General features: G+C 64.6%; 1 protein-coding gene across 4 annotated transcripts; it reads left to right on the top strand.

Annotated features, from left to right (window-relative positions):
* Positions 1–56: 56 nt before the first annotated feature.
* Positions 57–17,742, top strand: TNFRSF25 (TNF receptor superfamily member 25). 4 transcript variants are annotated; one of them, XR_005590276.1, is made up of 10 exons: positions 3,042–3,153; positions 8,714–8,942; positions 9,334–9,465; positions 10,324–10,476; positions 11,540–11,621; positions 12,524–12,582; positions 13,133–13,240; positions 13,355–13,392; positions 13,986–16,462; positions 17,646–17,742. XR_005590276.1 is itself a non-coding variant. In XM_039508587.1 (10 exons), the coding sequence occupies exons 1-10, from the start codon at positions 3,118–3,120 to the stop codon at positions 14,637–14,639; spliced, it is 1,290 nt and encodes a 429-aa protein (XP_039364521.1). In that variant the 5' UTR covers positions 3,042–3,117; the 3' UTR covers positions 14,640–17,068. The 4 variants fall into 4 exon arrangements, 3 of the variants coding, with proteins under 3 accessions (XP_039364520.1, XP_039364521.1, XP_039364519.1); XM_039508587.1 differs by lacking the exon at positions 17,646–17,742 and having other exon boundaries at positions 13,986–14,151; positions 14,353–17,068; XM_039508586.1 differs by lacking the exons at positions 3,042–3,153; positions 17,646–17,742 and adding an exon at positions 57–261 and having other exon boundaries at positions 13,986–17,068.
* Positions 17,743–19,010: the final 1,268 nt, after the last annotated feature.

Below are 19,010 nucleotides of genomic sequence, written 5' to 3'. Positions count from 1 at the left end.
CGGCGGCTGTCGTGGTTTCACACCCCCTGGACTCATTTCCAGAAATGGATTTCCTCCCACAAGGGCTTGTGTGTAAAAGCCTCAGCTGAGCGGCTTTGAGCTCACTCGTCGCCAGGGGGTTACTGAGAGCATGGATTAGCTGCTGCCTCGCTCTGCGCTGGGCTGCGACCATCTCCCACGAGTAACCCCCGTACCCCGCCCCGGTATGAGCTGGATCTCTAGGGCTCGAGGATGGGGAGCTGGGCCCTGAAGGTGGCTGGGGTAAGTCCTGCTCTCTCCTCACTTGCTCCAGAGTGAAAGAGGAAGCACCCAGGGCTGGGGCAGACTTGCTCTGGGGAGCTTGGGGGAAGTAGGAGAGGCCAGGAGATCTGGCTGGGGATGAGGGCCAGCTCTTTGCATTGGTTAGTTTGTTTCCTACAGGCCAAAATCTGGTTTCTGTGGCTGAGCTGCTGCTTAGTATTGTAGGGGTGAGCGCCCCAGTCAGTGGACTCCTGATGCCCCCCATGAGACCTTGGGAAGTTTACAGGAAAACAGCTGAATTCACTGATGGAGGCATTGCTTAGAGCCCCAGGGGCTTTCCAGGAAAGGGGAGACGGGAGGAGAGAAAATGAAAGTGTGGGGGAGCCACCCACAGTTAACAATAATCGTAAGTTCATTCATGCCGAGGGCCCTGGAGCGCTTTACAAACTAGGTTTGCCAGGATCACTTCCCCAACCCTAAAATGCAGCCACCTCTGGGCTACAATGTGGTAGCATTTGAACAGTGCACAAGCACCCTGAGCCAGCCAGCAGAGAAAGCAAAGCCTGCTGTATTGTGTCAGGCTGAACAAACCCTTGGCGGCAGGGGCCTTGTCTCCACCCCACAGCACCCAGCCCATCCTGTCCCGGCCGCTGAGTGCCATCATGGTTCACATGAGCAATAATGCGACAGTCGGAGCTATTGAGGTCACGGGATGGGGTGTTTCGTGGGCAGCCCAGCTGCTGTTAGGTCCATGGGCTGAGTCCCGAGTCCTGCGCTTACAGCTGAAGAAATGGGGCTGTGCTGGGGGGCACTGTCTGTCCTGGGCTCCTGGCGGAGTCCTGCATCCTGCTGCAGCCAGGGCTCGCACTCGACCTGAACCAGGCAGGCTGGCTCGACAGGAACCTGGGGTTTAGTGCCTTACATCACTTGGCACCCTCACCAGGTGGCTGTGCCAGCTCTGGCCCGCGGGCGCGAGAGGCCCTCAAGTGTCCAGCTCAAAGGTCTCTTTAGAGCAAGCTACGGCGGGGTGGGACCGGGGTCACCTGGGGCAGGGGGCTGTGCTCAGCCTGGCTTGGGTGCCATGTGTCTGTGGAGCCGGGGGACCGCTCGGTGCTCGCAGCCTGGAGCTGGGGAGGGAAGCAGCCAGCCCTGCCCCACTGGCTGCCTGCGTGTCGGAGCAGCCTAGGAACGTGGCTGGGGGCTGCTCACTTCCCAGGGCGCTTCTGACTCCAGCCTCTGCTTGGGCGACAGGGCCTGGGACCACCAGCTGCATTTCCCGGCCTGGGACCCCTCCCTGCTTGTTCCTGCAGCCAGCCCTGAACCCAGCCAGCACCACTTTGCGCACTGGGCCCACGTTCGCTAGTGCTGGGGGTACAGAAAGGCAGTGACTTCAGCCCCTGCTACCAGCCTGGAAGGGCCGTTCTCGGGGCAGGACGCTCCAGGCCCCTTCCATGGGCGCGGCTCCCCACCTCCACGCATCCCTGGTCCAGCTCGGTTGCTTTCCTGCCTCCCGCCTGGGCCTGCTTCGGCGAAAGCACTTTTCTGTAAAAGGGCAGCGCCTGCCCAGCTCCCCTCTCCACAGCTCTGCCCCACGGGAACAGGGAGAAGAGCAGGAGCCCGTCTCTGTACCAGTCTCTGACAGACAGGTGGCTGACTGGGCCCCAGCTTGGCTCATTGATAGGCACGTGCTGGCACCCTGTGGGGCAATGCACTGGCTGCTGTCGCAAGGACAAGGCCAGCTGCAGCTGGCTGTAAATGCTCCATCATGTGCCAGCTCAGCAGGGAGGCCGAGGAGCGAGGTTCCCCGTCCTCTCAGCCCTGACATCATAGACTCATAGAATAGCAGGGTTGGACGGGACCTCAGGAGGTATCTAGTCCAACTCCCTGCTCAAAGCAGGACCAACCCCAACTAAATCATCCCAGCCAGGGCATTGTCAAGCCTGACCTTAAAAACCTCTGTGGAAGGAGATTCCACCACCTCCCTAGGGAACCCATTCCAGTGCTTCACCACCCTCCTAGGGAAATGTGTTTCCTAATACCCAACCTAGACCTCCCCCACTGCAACTTGAGACCATTGCTCCTTGTTCTGTCATCTGCCACCACTGAGAACAGCCGAGCTCCATCCTCTTTGGAACCCCCCTTCAGGTAGTTGAAAGCAGCTATCAAACTGGAGGGCAGAGCGGGGGGCACTCGACTGGGAGGGGCATGGGGGGCCTTGGGCTGCCACTGCCTGCAGTGGGGTGAGAGCTCCGGCTGGGGCTCTCCGCTGGAAATTCAGCTTGGGGTGACGGAGTGTGGAGTGCAAGGGGGTGACAAGGGCTGAGGGGAGGGACTGCAAGGCCTGGGGGGGCAGGCGTGAGCCTGTGGAGGCGAGGGAGTGTGGCCATTGCATGTGGCATGGGGCTCCTTTCAGGACAGCCCAGTGTGTGAGATGGGTGCAGCTGGCTGGGGCAGCAGGCCCTGCCCTGCCCTGTCCCTCGCCGAGCGGGCACATGGCATGTTCCCCAGCGGGGAAACACGAAGGCAGTGGGAGCAGCAGTGGCTGCCTGGGGGAAGATCACACCTCGGCTCAGCAAGGCACCACTGACTCAGCGAGGGGGGCGGGAGGAGGGGCCCAGGCCTCCACCCGAGGCTGCCGGCGCCAGGCCACGATCTGATCATGGAGCTATGCAAATGGGTGAGTTCATGGGCAGGTTCCAGCACAGCTGTGACAGATTTAAGAGAAAATGATGCAGCCCTTTAATCGGGGCTATCTTCACCGGGAACTCCACCCACGGGCCAGACTCTCCAGGAATCCGCACCCACGTGGCGGGGCTGGCAGGGGCCAGCCTGGCCCAGCAGCCCCTTTGTGGAGTTGGGGGGCCAGGCTCTGGAGAGATGTGCACCCCTCAGCCCGTGGGCGAGGGAGAGCAGGTACACAGGGAACTGCCCTTCCAGGGCAAGGCGTTTGGCGCTGCGGGAGCTGGGTGCATGGGCGGGGAGGGCCAGCGGGGCCTGTGCTCAGCTGCCATCTCCAGGTGCTGGGAGGGCAGCAAGCAGGGTCTGTGTTACATCCTGGGCACCAGGCCCGGGGCAGGACAGCCCCATGGCACCAGGGCCAGGGACGGACCCAGCGGCAGCGAGGCACTAGCAGGGTGGGTGCGGGTGCAGAAGGGGAGGGAGCTGTCCCCTCCCCAGGCAGCTGGCCCTGAGGGCATGGGCTGCCGGCCCCTCTCAGCTGTTCCATGCCCAGTGTGACAACACCCCGTGTACCAGGCTCTGGGAGGTGAGCGTGTAGCCTTTGCCTAGGGGAGGGCTCCCTCCTACCCAGGGCCAGGGGCTGGAGTTGCAGGAGGGGCTGCAGCCTGGCCGGCAGGCTGGGCATGCAGCTGAGGAGGAAGGGAGCCAGGGCCAGAGCCCATGGGCTGGCCCCACGCCCGGTGCCAGAGTGTGGGCTGGCTGCCCTGCCGGAGCCACTCAGGGAGCTGGGGCAGCACGGTGGAGCTGGCTCGTATGGTTCTGTTGTCGTCTGCAGTGCCTGGAGCCTCCTCCTTTCCGCCCCCCACCCCGGTCAGGGCCCCACTGCGCCAGGCACTGCACATGCAACACAAAGCCTCTGCCCCGAGGTGCTTGCACTGAGGGCTTGGTGACAGTCAGCTCTTGGGGGGGGGTGTAGCCCCCAGCACAACAGGCTCTGTGCTGCAGTGTGGCCCCGGGGCACTAACCACTGAGCAGTACCAGGGCGTGAGACCCCCCAGGCCCTGGTGCCCCACGGAGGGGCCAGCCCAGCCCAGCGGCCTTGTCGGCGGCTCCGGAGCTGGCGGCGCAGCGCTGACCTACTTGGGCGGCACGTACTCGCTGCGATACCATCAGAGGCGAGGGGGAGCTGGGCCCGGCTTCCTCTAAGGGAGGAAATCACCTCAGCACCACGGCAGAGATTAAACAGGAGACTGACATTAACCCTCTGCTTCCCAGCCCGCCCCAGCCGTGGTCTCCGCGTACGCCAGCAGAGCAGCTCTGGGGCAGGGGCTGGGGCCGGTGGGGCAGGGAAAGGCGAGGCAAGGGGCCCCGGGTGCCCCAGCCCATGGGCACAGCGGGTGACACAATCATGTCCCATGGGAGGTCCTGGGCTCTCCCTGCTGCCCAGCCCTGAAGGTAAGCGGCAAGGCCGAGGGGTGACCAGTGGAAGTGGCTGTGTGGAGGGGGCTGGCCCGCCCCACGCTATCCCGCCATGCCAGGCACACACGTGGGCTGGCGCTGTCACTCCCGCCGAGTGTCCCATGCCAGCAGTTAAGCTCAGAGCTGCAGAGGCCCCCTTTCCGCAAAGCGGCCCCCACAGCTCACCTGCCCAGGGGGGACGGGGAAATCACTGGCAGCATGAGACCCCTGCAGCCCCGGGGTGCCGCGAGCTCCAGCCGCAGCGAGCTGAACAGAGGGGAGCAGCCCCAGTGGCTCAGGGAGGTGGAGCTGCGTCAGCGAGGAGATGGTGCCAGCAGCTCAGGGCCCTGCGGAGAGCCAAGCCTGCCTCTGGTGGGCACTTCGTGCTGTTGGGGCAGGACCCGGCCATGCTGCTACCCACACACATCCCACCCTGTCCCGGGGGAGGGGGGCCAAGGTGGGGCTCTGCTTGTGGCTGCGTGGCGCACACTGGGCATATGTGAGAGTAGCCTGGAAGCCCCAGAAGCTGCCCATGGTGCCACAGGGGCGTGGGCTGGGCACCATCTCTGCATGGCACCACATTGCTCATGAAAGAACATAACAACAGCCACACTGGGTCAGACCAAGGGTCCATCTAGCCCAGTATCCTGCCTTCCAACAGTGGCCAAGGCCAGGTGCCCCAGAGGGAATGAACAGAACTGGTAACTGTCAAGGGGGAGGCATAGCTCAGTGGTTTGAGCATTGGCCTGCTAAACCCAGGGTTGTGAGGTCAGTCCTTGAGGGGGCCATTTGTGGAACTGGGGTAAAAATGTGTCTGGGGATTGGTCCTGCTTTGAGCAAGGGGTTGGACTAGATACCTCCTGGGGTCCCCTCCAACCCTGAGCTTCTATGATAAGTGATCCATCCCATGGCCCGTTCCCAGCTTCTGGCAAACAGAGGCTAGAGACGCTGTCCCTGCCCATCCTGGCTAATAGCCACTGATGGACCTCACCTAGTTCTCGTTCTAAAGCAGAGCCCTGGGGCCTGGTTCGCACTCACTGAGGCTGTCCCAGGAGTGCCCCACGCAGCGTGGCCTGGTCGCAGACTCAGGCAGGGCACGGCGCTGGCCGGTTGCTCCAGGTCTGGGTAGAGCAGGGTGGCCGGGAAGTAAAGTAACAGCCAGAGACGCCCAGCTCAGACTGGCTGGGGGCCAGGGTCATGGTGCTGAGCTCAGCGCAGGGGCCCTGGTGCACCTCCCCTGAGCTGGGGCTGCAGGGCCCTGCTTCGTGCCGTGCTGACGGGGGCCACCCCCTGCTCTCTCCTGGGCGTGCCCTACACCAGGGCTCCTGCAGAGGGTGGGCCGGGCCCTCAGCCTGCGCTGGGGTATCCCCGGGCTCTCGCAGAGGCCCCCTGGCGCTGATGAGCTGTGTAGTGTCACTGCAGTGGAGGGGATCCGAGCAGGCATGCCCGCGGCCCCTGGCCATGCTCATCGCTGGGCGGCTGGCAGAAAGCAGGCTGCTCGTGTCCTGGCCGCTGCCAGCCCAGCCCTGCCCCGCTGCTCCAGATCACACCCCACGGAGGTGGGTCTGGTCCCACCCCGGCTCTGTGGGGAGCACTGGCGGCCCAGAAGGGCGGTAGCATCACGCCTGCCCAGCATCCTCCCTGGAGCCATGGCAGTGAGGGGCGGGGCCCTGCCAGCTCAGCCTGAGCACGCTAGCTGGGCTGGGAGCCCCACTTCCGCTGTGCTGAGCAGCCTGCTGCCACGAGCACCGTGCCCGCCGATTCCTAGGAAAGTGGTTAGCTCAGAGCCACTTACAGGAACAACTGCACCAGGCTGCTTATGCAACACTTTTCGGTGCCCTTTCAGTGTTAACCACAGGCCCCGGTTCTCCTCCTTTACCAGAAGCAGTACCCATGGCAGGAGCCTGGCCTGAGGTCGCCCCTGCTTCCGGCCATGCACCTCCGCACCTAGTGTTCCCTGCAGTGGGGCTGTGAGCCAGAGGCCTGTGCTGCGCAAATGCCACACGCGGCGGCTGCTACAGGCAGGGGAAAATACCCAGCAGGGGCTGGCAGGGGGCATTCCCAGGGGGAGGGGGCTGAGAGCTCCGGTGGGTTAGTCACGCAGTGCGCACCACAGCCGCCCTGCCGGGAAGGGCGCCGGGTAATGCTCCTCGGTGACAGCTTGGCTCCTAGTGGGGCTGTGCAGCCCCGGCCAGCCTGGCGCTGCCCGTGGCACTTGCAGGGGGGAGGAGGCCGGGCAGCACTGCCTGAGAACCTGCTCTGGGTCCGCTGTGTTGCTCATGCAGGTGCTGGCCTGTGGAGCTATACAATTGCAATGTAGATATTCAGGCGTATGCCGGAGGCCATCTCTGAGACCCCATGAGGGAGAGGGTCTCAGAGCCCAGGCAGTGTTGCCAACTTGGGTGATTTCAGTGTGAGCCTCATGCTATTTGGTGTGTTCTTAAAGCTCCAGCTCCTGGAGTCAAGTGACTGCTGAGCAGCTTGCCTTTCATTAACAAACCCAGCACGTGTCCTGCCCTGCTGGGTGTGGGGCAGCGCCTGGAAACAAGCCCCAAATGCAGTCCACAGGTGCAGCGGCTGGGACTTGACATCGGCACGTTTCAATCGAACTCAGGCCCCGAATCCAGCTGGGCTCATGTGTCATCCATGGCCCCAGCCCGGCTTTCTCTCCTGACCCCCTGAGCGGTCCCCAGTGGGTACCTGGCACACCCGCTATAGAATTCAGAAGGGACCATCTATCATCTCCTGAGTCTGGCCTCCTGCTAGATGCAGGATCCACGATATCCACCTCCTTAGCAAGAGACCCCTGCCCCATGCTTGGAGGCGAAAAACCTCCAGGCCATTGCCACCTTCCTGGAGGAAAATTTTTTTCCCCCCCCCCATGGCGGGTCAGCTGAACCCCGAGCATGCGACTCACACGCAGAGACAGCTAACCCTGCTCTTACGCCAGCGGGGCTCCATCTGCAGGGGGCTCGGGCTCTGTTTGCCAGCCCGCAGCTGACAGGCAGGGCAAGCCGGGGCGGGGGGGGGGCGTGCACCGTGATAGCCCCGCCCCCGGCGCAGGGTTTTCCTGCTGCTCCTCACACTGAGGTTCAGGCCCATGTTTGTTCCTGGGCACGGGCCCGTTGGAGCTGCACTGCACTGGCTCCGCTAGCGCAGGGGCTGGGCACCCTCACCTAAGCCAAGTGGGTTTGGGTTCAAGGGCTGATCACTTACTGCTGGTACAACAGCACCAGCTGCGATCAGCCCCCCCCCCCCATTATAACAGGCCATGCACTGACCCTTAGTGAGAGACAGTCCCTGCCCCAAAGAACCAACGGTGGGAAGGGAAACTGAGGCATGGGGTGCAGATGGTCCCAAGGTGACTTGCCCAAGGTGACCCAGGGACAAGAATAGTGCCTAGGCCCCCCAGTCCCAGGCCCAGTCCCAGTCCCAGGCCCCTGCCCTCCCCACTGGACTATGTGGCCCCCTTGGGAGAGTGCATCTGACTCCTGCACTGCAGTGGGGATGCGCCGAGGGTCCTTCTGGTGTGTGTGATGTGCCGAACTGGGACTGGTCTTACTGTGGTCTGTGAATGCTGAGAGGGGCATGTTGGCTGGGAAGGACGGGCTGCACTGGGGGAGGGGAGACTGGCCTTGAGGGAAGATACCTGAGCAGGTAACGTGAGAACCCAGGAAGGGGTTGGAGGCCAGGTGACACCTCTGCCCGGGAAGCTGAACAAAGGCTGGGGGAGGAGACGCTGGGGAGTGAGAGGGTTTCAGGAGCTGGCTGGGGAATGGAAGCCCATACAGGGCGCTGACCCCCCGGGGGGCTGTGGTGCTCCTGGGACCCCAAGATGGATCTAATTGGGGAGGATCCTGTTGTCTGTGCCTGCAAGACCTGTCTTGGACTGTGTTCCTGGTGTCTAAATAAACCTTCTGTTTTACTGGCTGGCTGAGGGTCATGCTGAATCGCAGGATGAATCACCGGGCCTGGTGTCCCCCCACACTCCGTGACAACCTCCCCCAGGCTCCGGTGCGACGGGTCACCTGGAGGGCAGCGATTGCAGCACCTGCTGCTCTGGACTCCCCTGGAGCCCGGGTGGGACGAGGCAGTGGGTGCCGGTCGGCCTGCCCCACCCTCGGTGCAGGGCTGGGCGCTAGGTACAAGCGTCGAACCAGGGCCAGCTAAGGAAGCGTGGCTGACGGCTCCTCTCGCGCGCTAAGGCCTGGCTGCTGATGCTGACCTGTGGCAGCCCCTCGGTTTTAGCTCTGGACTCCCAGAGGGCCCGGGGCTGGCGGGTGCAGCAGCTGTGAGCCTGCTCCGGTCCCTGGCAATGTTCCCCTCTCTCCCCTAGGGCTTTCTGGCTGCACTGCTGCTGACCGGCAGCGGGTTCCCGTTGCTGGGCACCCTGAAGCCACGAGCGGCCAGGACTGGCAGCGAGCCCAGGCGGGCGAGGAGCCCGGCGGACTCTGCACTGGGGCTGCACCATCACCAGCGGCACCAGAGACACGTTGCTAGAAACAACTGTGCACCTGATGACCCCGCAGCCTTGCCAAAGCACTGCTGCCAGAAGTGCCCGGCAGGTGAGGCTCGGCGTGCCCCCAGCCCGCACCTGGCTCAGCGCTCTGCAAACAGGAGGGACTCTGGCCCCGTGAGCTGGGGAACTGAGGCACAGATTGGGCCAGTGATTTGCTGAGGTTACAGAGGCGTCACTGGCAGCGCTAGGACCTGACTCAGGGCTCCCTGCTCTAGTCACTGCATGAGGCTCCCCCCACCAGCAAAGGAATAGGGGGTGGGGGCAGGGGCAGGGCATTGCTCCAAACCATGGGGCGCGCAGGGGCTGCTGCTGGTCAGAGCCCCCAGAAGGCCTGGAGGGACCGACCCAGTCAGCCAGCCTGAGCCCTGGGTATCCCGGGCCACCCCCCATCCCCTGCGACTAACCCGCACGCTCACCCCAGCTGGCGTTCTTTGCAGGGCAGTTTATGACGGCTCCCTGCACAAGCCGTGGCAACGACACGACCTGCGAGCGCTGCCCGCCCGGCACCTACCTCTCCTTGGAGAACCTCGAACGGGAATGTCGAAAGTGCTCCGAGTGCCACGCGCCAGGTACGACGCTGGGACAGGAGCCCAGCCACTCCAGCACCAAGCCACCAGCCTCTCGGCCAGCCCTTCCCCACCCCTCTGGCCGGGGCCCTCGGGGGCAGGATGAAGCCTGGGGAGCCTGGGCCTGTGGGGAAGTGGGGATGTTCTTGCTGTGGTCTGTGAATGCTGCGTGGGGAGTACTGACCTGGGCAGGTGGCAGGGGAGCTGGGCTGGGACGGCCTGCACTGGGCAAGGGAGGATACCTGAGCATGTCACCTGAGAACCAGGGGGTTGGAGGCCAGGTGACACCTCTGCCCGGGACACTGGACAAAGGCTGGGGGAGGGGCCGGGGAGAGGCTGAGCGAGAGGCTGGAGGGAGTTTCAGTTTGGAGCTGGCTGGGAAATGGAGAGGGGCCCCGATGGGGCTTGGGCTTCCCTGGGGGCCCAGAGGGACCTAACTAAAGGGGTCCTGTTGTCTGCACCGGCAAGGCCTGTTTTGGCCTGTGCTCCTGTCGTCTAAATAAACCCTCTGTGTCCCTGGCTGGCTGAGAGTCACGTCTGACTGCGCAGTGGGGGGGCAGGACCCTCTGGCTTCCCCAGGACCCCGCTGGGGGGACTCGCTGGGGGAAGCGCACGGAGGGGCAGGGGATGCTGAATACTCCAAGGTCAGACCCAGGAGGTGAAGCCGGGGGAGCTTCTTGCCCTGCAGACAGGCTGCTCCGAGGGAGAGGAGGCTCCCCAGAGTCCTGCCTGGCTTGGTGGGGAGCAGCTCCAGAGCATCGCCCGGGGACTCTGTGACAGGGCCCCACTCTGAGAAGGAAGCAGCCCCCTTCCCCTCCCCTCCGCACAGAGGCCTGCTCAGGAAGCCTGTCCTGTGTTCAGCTTCCCAGCTCGTGCTGAAGAACTGCACCGAGACCAGCAACATTGAGTGCGGCTGTGGGGCCGGCTACTTCAGGCAGTGCACGGACTCTGTCTGCAGCGACTTCACCTGCCAGGAGTGTCGCCGGTGCAAGGGCAGGGACACCCGTCAAACCTGTGAGTGTCCAGAGCGCTGCCTGCTGCCTGCTGCCCCCCGCGCTGCCCCCGCCCGCCCCACCCTGCTGCCCCCACGCTGCCCCCACGCTGCCCCCGCCCGCCCCACCCTGCTGCCCCCATGCTGCCCCCACGCTGCCCCCGCCTGCTGTGCTGCCCCCACACTGCCCCTGCCCACTCTGCTGCCCCCACGCTGCCCCACCCCCACCCACCCTGCTGCCCCCACACTGCCCTCCGCACTGCTGTGCCTTCTACACTTCCCCCCGCCTGCCCTACTGCCCCCACGCTGCCCCCGCTCGCCCCCTGTGCTGCCCCCTACACTGTCCCCGCCTACTCTGCTGCCCCCACGCTGCCCCCAGCCCACCCTGCTGCCCCCACCCTCCCACCCCGCTCCTGCCCCGCCCCGCCTGCCCTGCTGCCCCCTGCCTGCCCTGCTGCTTTCGAGTCCTGCCTCCTGCACTGCTGTGCCTTCCACACTGCCCCCTGCCTGCCCTGCTGCCCCCTGCCTGCCTTGCTGCCCCTGTGCTGCCCCCCCACCCCGCTGCCCCCAGCCGTGCTGCGCTGTGCCTGCCCCCCCCGCTGGCTGAGGGAGCGCCTCTCAGTGGTGGGAGCACATCCACTGCGGTCTCCGACGCCCACACGGCCTGTAGCCCACGCTAGGCGAGCACCCGGCGGTGTGAGCTCAGCGCATGGAGTCTGAGCCGTGTCTAGCAGCTCCCACCCCGTGTAGCCCGGGAGCATGGGCCGCACGCCAGCGGCTGAGCCCAGGCTGATGTGCAGCCTGCCGGGGAACACGCTCTAACCGCCCCCACATCCCCGTCGCGAGGGAGACCCGCTGCCCCCGGTGCTGGGGCCACTCCACTGCTGCTGGGCCTGCCCTGTCAGCACCCTGCTGCCCCGGGCTCCCGCCAGCAAATCCGTGCCAAGCGACTAGGCCCATCCCAAGACGCCCCCCCCCGCCTGCTGCAAGCACCCGCCAGCCCCCCGAGGACATGCCCGCCTCCCTTACCCCCGGGCCACATCGCTCTCTCGCTGGCAGGCGCTAGCTATGTCCAATGTCTTTCAGGTTCAGAGAAGGAGGATGCCCAGTGTGGGGACTGCCAGCCTGGCTTCTACCTGGAGGGCAGCGAGTGCCGAGCATGTGCCACGTAAATACCTGGGATTTCTTGCTTTGCTTCTCCCATTAGACACACTCCACACTGAGCAGGATTGCAGCCAGCCCTGAGACCAGCAGCCCTGGCCCCCTGCCACTGGCAGGGCCAGAAAGCTAGGCCGGGCGGCACGAGAACACAGTGGCTAAGGCAGGGGGTTAGGGCCTGGGTTGGACTCTGCGGCCCCTGTGCCCCATGACACCCTCCTAGGGGATTTGCACACTGGCTGCAGATGCCAGTACAGCTGTTAATGAGGCGAGCTCTGTGCCATGGCGCTCTCCCTAGAACGTCACAGTGATGGTTTGTCAGCAAACTCAGGCCGGGAAGGGCCTTATCTGCGAGTCACCCGAGCCAAGAGCGGAAGCTTGCTCAGGTGACTGGCTGACCACTCACACACTGTCACTAGCAAATACCAGTCCCTGGGGTTCGCAAAACCCCCTGGTGTGACCCATCCAGCACAGCCCGTGTCGTGGAGCCATGTGCAGGCACCAGGACGATGGGCTGGAGAACAGAGACTAGGGCTACACTCCAGGGAACACAGGGCTCGTCTACATGTGGCATCGTTCCTGATTGACTCCGTGGTCTGGAACCGGAGTGGCCATGCATGGAGCTGCTCAGGCACACCTAGTACACTTGCCATTCACCTCCTGCCTTAATCTGCATTAACGGTCACGTGGAGACAAGCCCCTGTTCAAACCAAACAGCTGCCTGGGGTTGGGCACCGGGGGCATGGGAAGGTCTCACCAAAGCAGCCCGTGGAACCTGGCAGGGCTGGCGGTGGGACACTGGCCCTGACAGCTACACCGGCGCTAGTGCCAAGACGCTCGCTCTCCCGGCGCTCTGGGAAAGGACAGGTTAGAACCCCACTTTCTGTTTCTCTTCACCGTTCTCCTCTGCAGCCAGAGCCCCGAGAAGTGCGGCGAAGGGTGCGGCAGGCCATGTGGTGGCAGCAGCCAAGGTAGGTGGGAGGGTGGCACCTGGGGAGGTGCTGGCATCGGGTGCTGTGCTCAGGCACTAGTCATGGAGCGGGGCGAGTGCTGGCCCAGAATGTGCTCAAGGGGCTGCGGGCCGTGCCTGGCGTCCAGGGCGAGTGCAGGTCTACTCGGGGGGTGGGGGGTGGCTCGGGGCGGGTACTGCAGGGATTCAGTGCTCGGGGAGGCCCTGCCTCCTTGCACCATTGCCTAGCAGGAGCAGCGGGACCGAGCCCCCGGACCCCACATGCTCGTCACCAGACCCCAGCTGCCTCGGTGCGGCTCCATCCCGCCCCCTCCTGCGGCAGGGCCTGCTCTGAGCTCATTCACGCTGGTGGGGAGGAGAGCTGGAGGAACTGCCCTGTGATTCCTGAGCCAGGCAGCCAGGCTGAGCTCCGGCACTGCTGGGCGAGGCCCCAAAGGAGCAGCGAGCCCTGGGTCTGGCCTGGGCTGTCCCTGGCGCAAGGGCCTCAGTGGGGAGGGGAGTGGAGCATAATGCAGGCAACTGAGCTGGAGCCTCCTGCATCTCTGTTTCAGGCTCTGGGCTGCAGTACATCCTGCTGGGCCTCATGGGGCCCCTCTTCCTGGGAGCGCTCGTCATCTACCACAAGAGGAGGACGCTCAGTAACGATTCCCCAGCAGCCGGTAACCCACCCCCACGCTGGCCTAGCCACTAGCAGAGCCCCGGCCTGGGCTAAGGGCGGCCCCGTGCTCGGAGCACTGGGGCACTGACTAATGGCTCCGTCTCTCTCCTGGCAGGTGAGGCCGCAGCAGTGAAAGACTCGACGCTGCAGCAGGTGAGAGCTCAGCCCGGGCACACGGGCCCTGGCCTGGGCCAAGCGCACTGCCCGTGCTGAGGGCGCCATCGGCAGGGCCCACGCCCTGGGGTCTGGCTGCCCCTGCCCTGCGGCGCTCACACACACGGCTTGGGGCGGGCGCGCCGGCTGGCCCTGCGCGTGCTGCGGCCTGGAGGCCGAGGGCATTTGCAGCCGTTGATGTTCGCTCAGATCCAGGTGAAGGGGGGTCGTTCTCCCCTGCAGGCTGGTCATTGGCACGAGGAGATGAGTTTGATGGGTCTCAGCTAGTTCCCAGTGAACAGGTGCCCACCCCCAGCTCAGGGCCCCCTCGCTGGCAGCCTCAGCAGAGGGGCTGGGAACTGAATGGACCAGGCAGGTTCTCCCTCTTATTTCAGAGCAACGTACCTTGACCCAGGATGTCTGCCCAGCCAGGAAGCCAGGAAATTCCTCCTACGCCCCCACCTCCTGCCCCGGCCCGGTAGGGAGCTGCCCACTAGGCAGGCCTCTCTCCTGCCCTGCTGCACCAGGCTGCTGGCTCCCCCGGCCAGGAGATCAGAGCTTCCCTCGCAAACGGTGGCTTCTTTCTGTTCCAGGCCTCAGCGTGTCCATCTGGCGCCGCAGAAAAGCCCCTGGAGTCGCAGGGTTTGCTCCAGCTTCAGCTCATGGAGGCATCACAAATGAACGGCAACGCCTGTCCAGTCAGGCCCCTTGGCGGCCAGGACACCTGGGCGTCGCCCACGGAGCCCCAGGACACAGCAAGTAAGCCACGCACTGCAGAAAGGTGCCTTGGGCCACGGCACATCCGGCCACCCTGGCTGCTTGCCACCATCCCAGCCCCCCACCCCGGGCACGGGGGCTGGCACAGGCACATCAGACAGCTCAGCACTGGCGCCCCCTCAGCCCCTCCCTCTCTGCAGGCTGCTTTGCTCCTGGCTGACGCTCTGTTTCGCTGTCCGGCAGGGCCCCTCCCGGGCGTTCTCCCGCAGGGCAGCAAGCTGTACGACATCATCAACACGGTGCCCGTGCGGCGCTGGAAGGAGTTCATGCGGGTGCTGGAGCTGCACGACGGCGAGATCGAGGTGGTGGAGCTGGAGTTCGCCCATGTCCGGGACCAGCAGTACGAGATGCTGAAGAGGTGGTACCAGCAGAAGAACGCCACGCTGGACTCCATCTTCTCGGCCCTGGAGCGCATGGAGCTGGCCGGCTGCGCGGAGGAGCTGAGGCAGCGGCTGCAGAGGTGCCCATGAGCCCGCCCAGCAGCGAGCGGCTGGCGCTGCTAGCCAGGGCTGGCTTCCCCGGCTCCCCTCTACGGGCTCTGACTTGGGATGGGAAGGAGAAGGCCTCTCCCAGGCCAGCGGAGCCAGCCCTGCTGTCGCTGGGGGCAGGGCCTGCCATGGCCTGGTGCTTGCAGGAGCCCTGTGAGCAGATGTGGCTGCTGCTCTACAACCAGGAAGCTGCATCCCTGGACCCTAGTGAGGGAGGGCAGATCTATGAGCGCCCTGAGCCATGCTGTGCCGGGGCCAGCGAAGGCGCACGCCGCTCCTCTGCACAATGGCGGCACTGGGTCGAGAGGTGACACACAGCAGGCGTCACCGCTCCCTCCCCTTCAAGGAAAGCCTGCAAGTGCCGCCTGGCTTCACATCTCAGCCTGCGAGGAGCCGGGTGTGCGGATGGCAGCGGTCACCCTGCAAAGGACAGCAGGGGAAGCAATGCACCCCCGGAGCACCAGACCAAGGCAGGCAGAGGGACTGTCTCAGCATCATTGTCTCTATGCTGCTGCTGAGTCACGCGTCCCTCGCCCGGCCCTCAGCCCCAGCTGGACTCCATTTCCAAATGGGCCTCTCCAGGGGCACAGACGCTGCCAGGGCTGGGGGGCAGAACCCCCGCCCCACAGGACGCAGGCCCTGGAGAGCCCTCTGCGCCTTCCCCAGCTGTGCCCAGTGGCAGGATGCAACAGGCACCTCTCCCACAACCCCAGCTTTCCCTCTGAAGGGGGAATCGGGGGCCTGATGGAAAGGCCCCCCCCATCCTGCTAGGTTTACAAATCAAACCCTGCTCAGCCGGCTCCAGGCGCAGGGCATGGAGCGCCCCCAGCTGGTTTGCATTAAGCAGCCGTAGCTCGACTGAGCACCCCGGAGCAGCGCAGGGCCGGGGCTGGAGCACCTGCCGGCAGCTTAGTGCTAACTCTCACAGCTGGGCAGCTTCCTAGAGCCCCTTGGCTAAGGAAGGGAGCGTGTCTCCTGGCGAGTCAGGGCACCAGGCAGTCCCCTGGGCCCTGCCACTGAGTCGGGGCAGGACCCTGGGCCAGTCAGCTCACCGCTCTGGCCCCATTTCCCCGTGCGGGATGCTGCTAACCTGGGTCGGGCAGCGGGAGCTCACTGAGCCCCGGGGCGGGAGGCGCTGCCGCAAAGGGCTGGTTCTAGTGTCAGTGTCCAGGCTCCCCCGGAGGAGGGGGCTCAGGACCGAGCCAGATCAGAGTTGAGCTGGGGGGGGGCTCCTGGAGCCCCGGTGCTGAGGTGACCTCGTCCTGTGCCCAGCGCTGACCCAACAACACTAGCGCCTGAAGCAGAGGGGTGACTCCGCTAGTGCTCCCTGGGGCTCCACACTGCCCGTCCCTGGGTCCCTCGCCTGGCCCCAGCCTGCCTAGCCACCCTAAGCCACCCTGGGAGGTGACCGCTTGCCCATCTGGGAGCCTCGCTCCAGGGCTTGCCAGCTCTGCTGAAAAAGCACTTTGGGTACGTGCCTGTGTGGCCAAACTCAGGAAGAAAAGTCTAGCTGCCCCCCCACCCCAGAAACACCACGCCTCTGGCACAGAGCCTTAAAGGGGAGGGCGGCTGGGTGGCACGGCCCAGGAGACCTGCCTTGCTGGCTAGCTACAAGATTCACCCATCACGTGGGAGCCTTTAAAAGCAGCCTGGCTCCATTCCTGCCACCTGGGGCCTCTGCTGGCCCCAGGTGGGGGCAGGTTTTCCAATCCCCTGTGGCCAGCTCAGCTGCGAATGGCTTAGTCCAGCAGCCCCCTGGGGAGGGCTGGGGCAGCGCTGCTTGGGGCGATGGGAGCACTGTACCAGTAAGTATTGTTACTTAGCGTCGGTAGACATTTTATGTCACTTATTTGTATTGCTGGCTCTGTCCTGCGGTAGCAGGGGCAGACCTGTTCTGTTCTCATGCTGCAACGGGACGGTGCCTCTTCGGAGCTGGGGGGCTCCCCCAGCTACCTGAGGAGAGGTGGCGGGTTCGTACCTTATTTATACCCCACGTTGCCTTGAAGAAACGGATCAGAATCGGTTACGTCACACCCACTGCCGCTGCTTCGTGAGCGAAAAGGGGCTCAGCCCTCCTGCTGGGAAGCCCTGCCTGGTTCTCTGCTAGGGGGAGGGTCCCTGACAACAGGTGTTTGTGGTGGGGGCAGGTGGTGCTGAGCCCCAGGGGAGTTGGAGATGCTCAGCGTCACTGAGGTCAGACTGTTGGTGCCTCAGCTCCTAGTCTAGGGACTTCAGTGATCCCTGGCTCAGTGTACGGAGAGGGAGGAGCAGCCAGCACCTTCCTGAGCACGTCTCTCTGCTGCAGCTGGGCCTGGGAGCACGGCGCCTGGCCGCAGGCTGTGGCTGCGTGTCGCAGGGGGCTCTGCAATGCGCACGCAAGGAGCGGCAGCGCTGTTTCTGGGGTGACTGGGGCGGGGGACAGGGCTCTTCCCGTGTCGGGAACTGACAATAAATCAGTGTGCTGTTGCTCAGTCTCAGGAGTGGCTTTTCTTCTGGGAGGGTCTGGAGGCCCCTGAGCTTGGGGAGAAGCAGCTGCTCCCAATCTCTTCTCTCTGGACAGTCCCAAATCCCTCATGGACTAAGGCACCAAGGGGCTGCTGGGGGCACGTGAACTCCAGTCCAGCGGGCTAGGCTGATGTCAATGCCTGTGGCTAACCTTGTTAGTGGTTAGCTAATGATAATATTTGTTAACTAATTCCTGTTAAATGAACTAGACTCATTTCTGGGCTGCTCTTAATGAGTTTAGCAAGCTGGCTCAGGGCAATTCAAACCCACTTCCTGGGGTCACCTAGGTCCTGCCCTCGCCCCCGCTTGGCTTTTGGGTCGCTAACCAGAGAGAGGCAGGAGTGCAAAGGGCCCTGCTGCCCTGCCGCAGGCTGGGAGGGAAAGGATGGTGCCTGCTGGAAGGAGTCTGTGGCAGGGGCAGATGCAATCGGAACCAGAAGGCCGGGTACCCCCGTGGGAGCTGACTCGAGGTTGTGTGTGTAGCAGAGCAAAGTCCTGGCCCTTGTCGCCTCGCCCAGAGTCTGTACTTCGAGAACACCAGTTTTACAGCTGCCGAGCCGCGTTAGCCTCAGCAGGTGTGTGGTTCTGAAGAGGCTTTGTGCAGCCCGTGGGGAGCCGGCTGGCGCTGGCAATCTGCACCCAGCACTGCACGTTCATCACCAGAGAAAATCCACAGCTGCAGAAGGTAAAATCAAGGAACTGGGCGGAGGTCAGGGGGTGTCCTGTGCCCAGGCAATTCCCTGGAGACGGGGCAGGCCTGCCCCAGCCGGGCTGTGCGGGAAGAGTCCTGCCCCTGGCCGCTTGCTCCTGCCCTCACCATGGAATGACTATTGGGGGCTGACTTAAGTCTTGGATGTGACCAAACTGAAAGCAGAACTGACACCCCCCCCCGGCCCTGCTCCTGGCCAGGGGCAGCTCAGCCCTCCCTGCGTTGCTGCTCTGTGCTTTCCCCGGGGCGGGGGGTGTGCAGCCCCTGCCGCTGGGGCCCTGTGCACTCAGCTCGGGCCTGGAAGTGACCCGCTGGAAGCTGCCCAGGCCCGGGGACAGGAGGGGGAAGGGTATTAATGGATGTCTGGTGCCTTCTTCCTGAAAACAAACCAGTGCCCAGCCGGCAGGGGCCGTGACAGACTGTGACTCACTGGGCAGGCTACTCAGCCAGCCCCGCACCGGGCCTGGAAAGTCCCCGTGGCTTGACAGGGCTGGCACCCACGCTCAGGCTGGCTGCAGGGCTACCAGCTAGTGGGGGCTCCCCACCCTGCCCAGGGTGCCTGACTAAGCACAGACCCACTGACCGGAGCCTGGGGCTTGGAAGGCAGGGCCCAGACCCACAGTGGGGGGTGGGGGTGGTGAGGTTTGGTGGGCATGGGCCTGGAAAGCCAGAGGAGTGCGGGGAAGGGAGGGTTGGTGGGGGCAGATCCCAGTGGTGGGGAGGAGGGTTGGGGAAGAGGAGATTTCGGGGGGCAGAGCCCAGTGGTGGGAGGAGGGTTGGGGAAGGGAGGAGGGTTGGGAAGGGGCAGAGCCCAGTGGTGGGGAGGAGGGTTGGGAAGGGCCAGAGCCCAGTGGTGGGAGGGAGGGTTGGGAAGGCAGAGCCCAGTGGTGGGGAGGAGGGTTGAGCAGGGGCCCGAGCCCGGTGGGGGGGCGGGAGGTTGGGGGACGGGCCCAGCGCCCGGTGGTGGGGAGGGAGGGTTGGGCAGGGGCCAGAGCCCGGTGGTGGGGAGGGAGGGTTGGGGAAGGGGCCAGAGCCCGGTGGTGGGGAGGGAGGGTTGGGGAAGGGGCCAGAGCCCGGTGGGGGGGAGGGAGGGTTGGGCAGGGGCCAGAGCCCAGTGGGGGGGAGGAGGGTTGGGAAGG

This window comes from Mauremys reevesii, linkage group 21 (genome assembly GCF_016161935.1).
Source record: "Mauremys reevesii isolate NIE-2019 linkage group 21, ASM1616193v1, whole genome shotgun sequence".
In the NCBI taxonomy this organism is placed as follows: Eukaryota; Metazoa; Chordata; order Testudines; family Geoemydidae; genus Mauremys; species Mauremys reevesii.
Note: the sequence above shows the minus strand (reverse complement) of the source record. Positions and strands in the feature narration are given on the sequence as shown.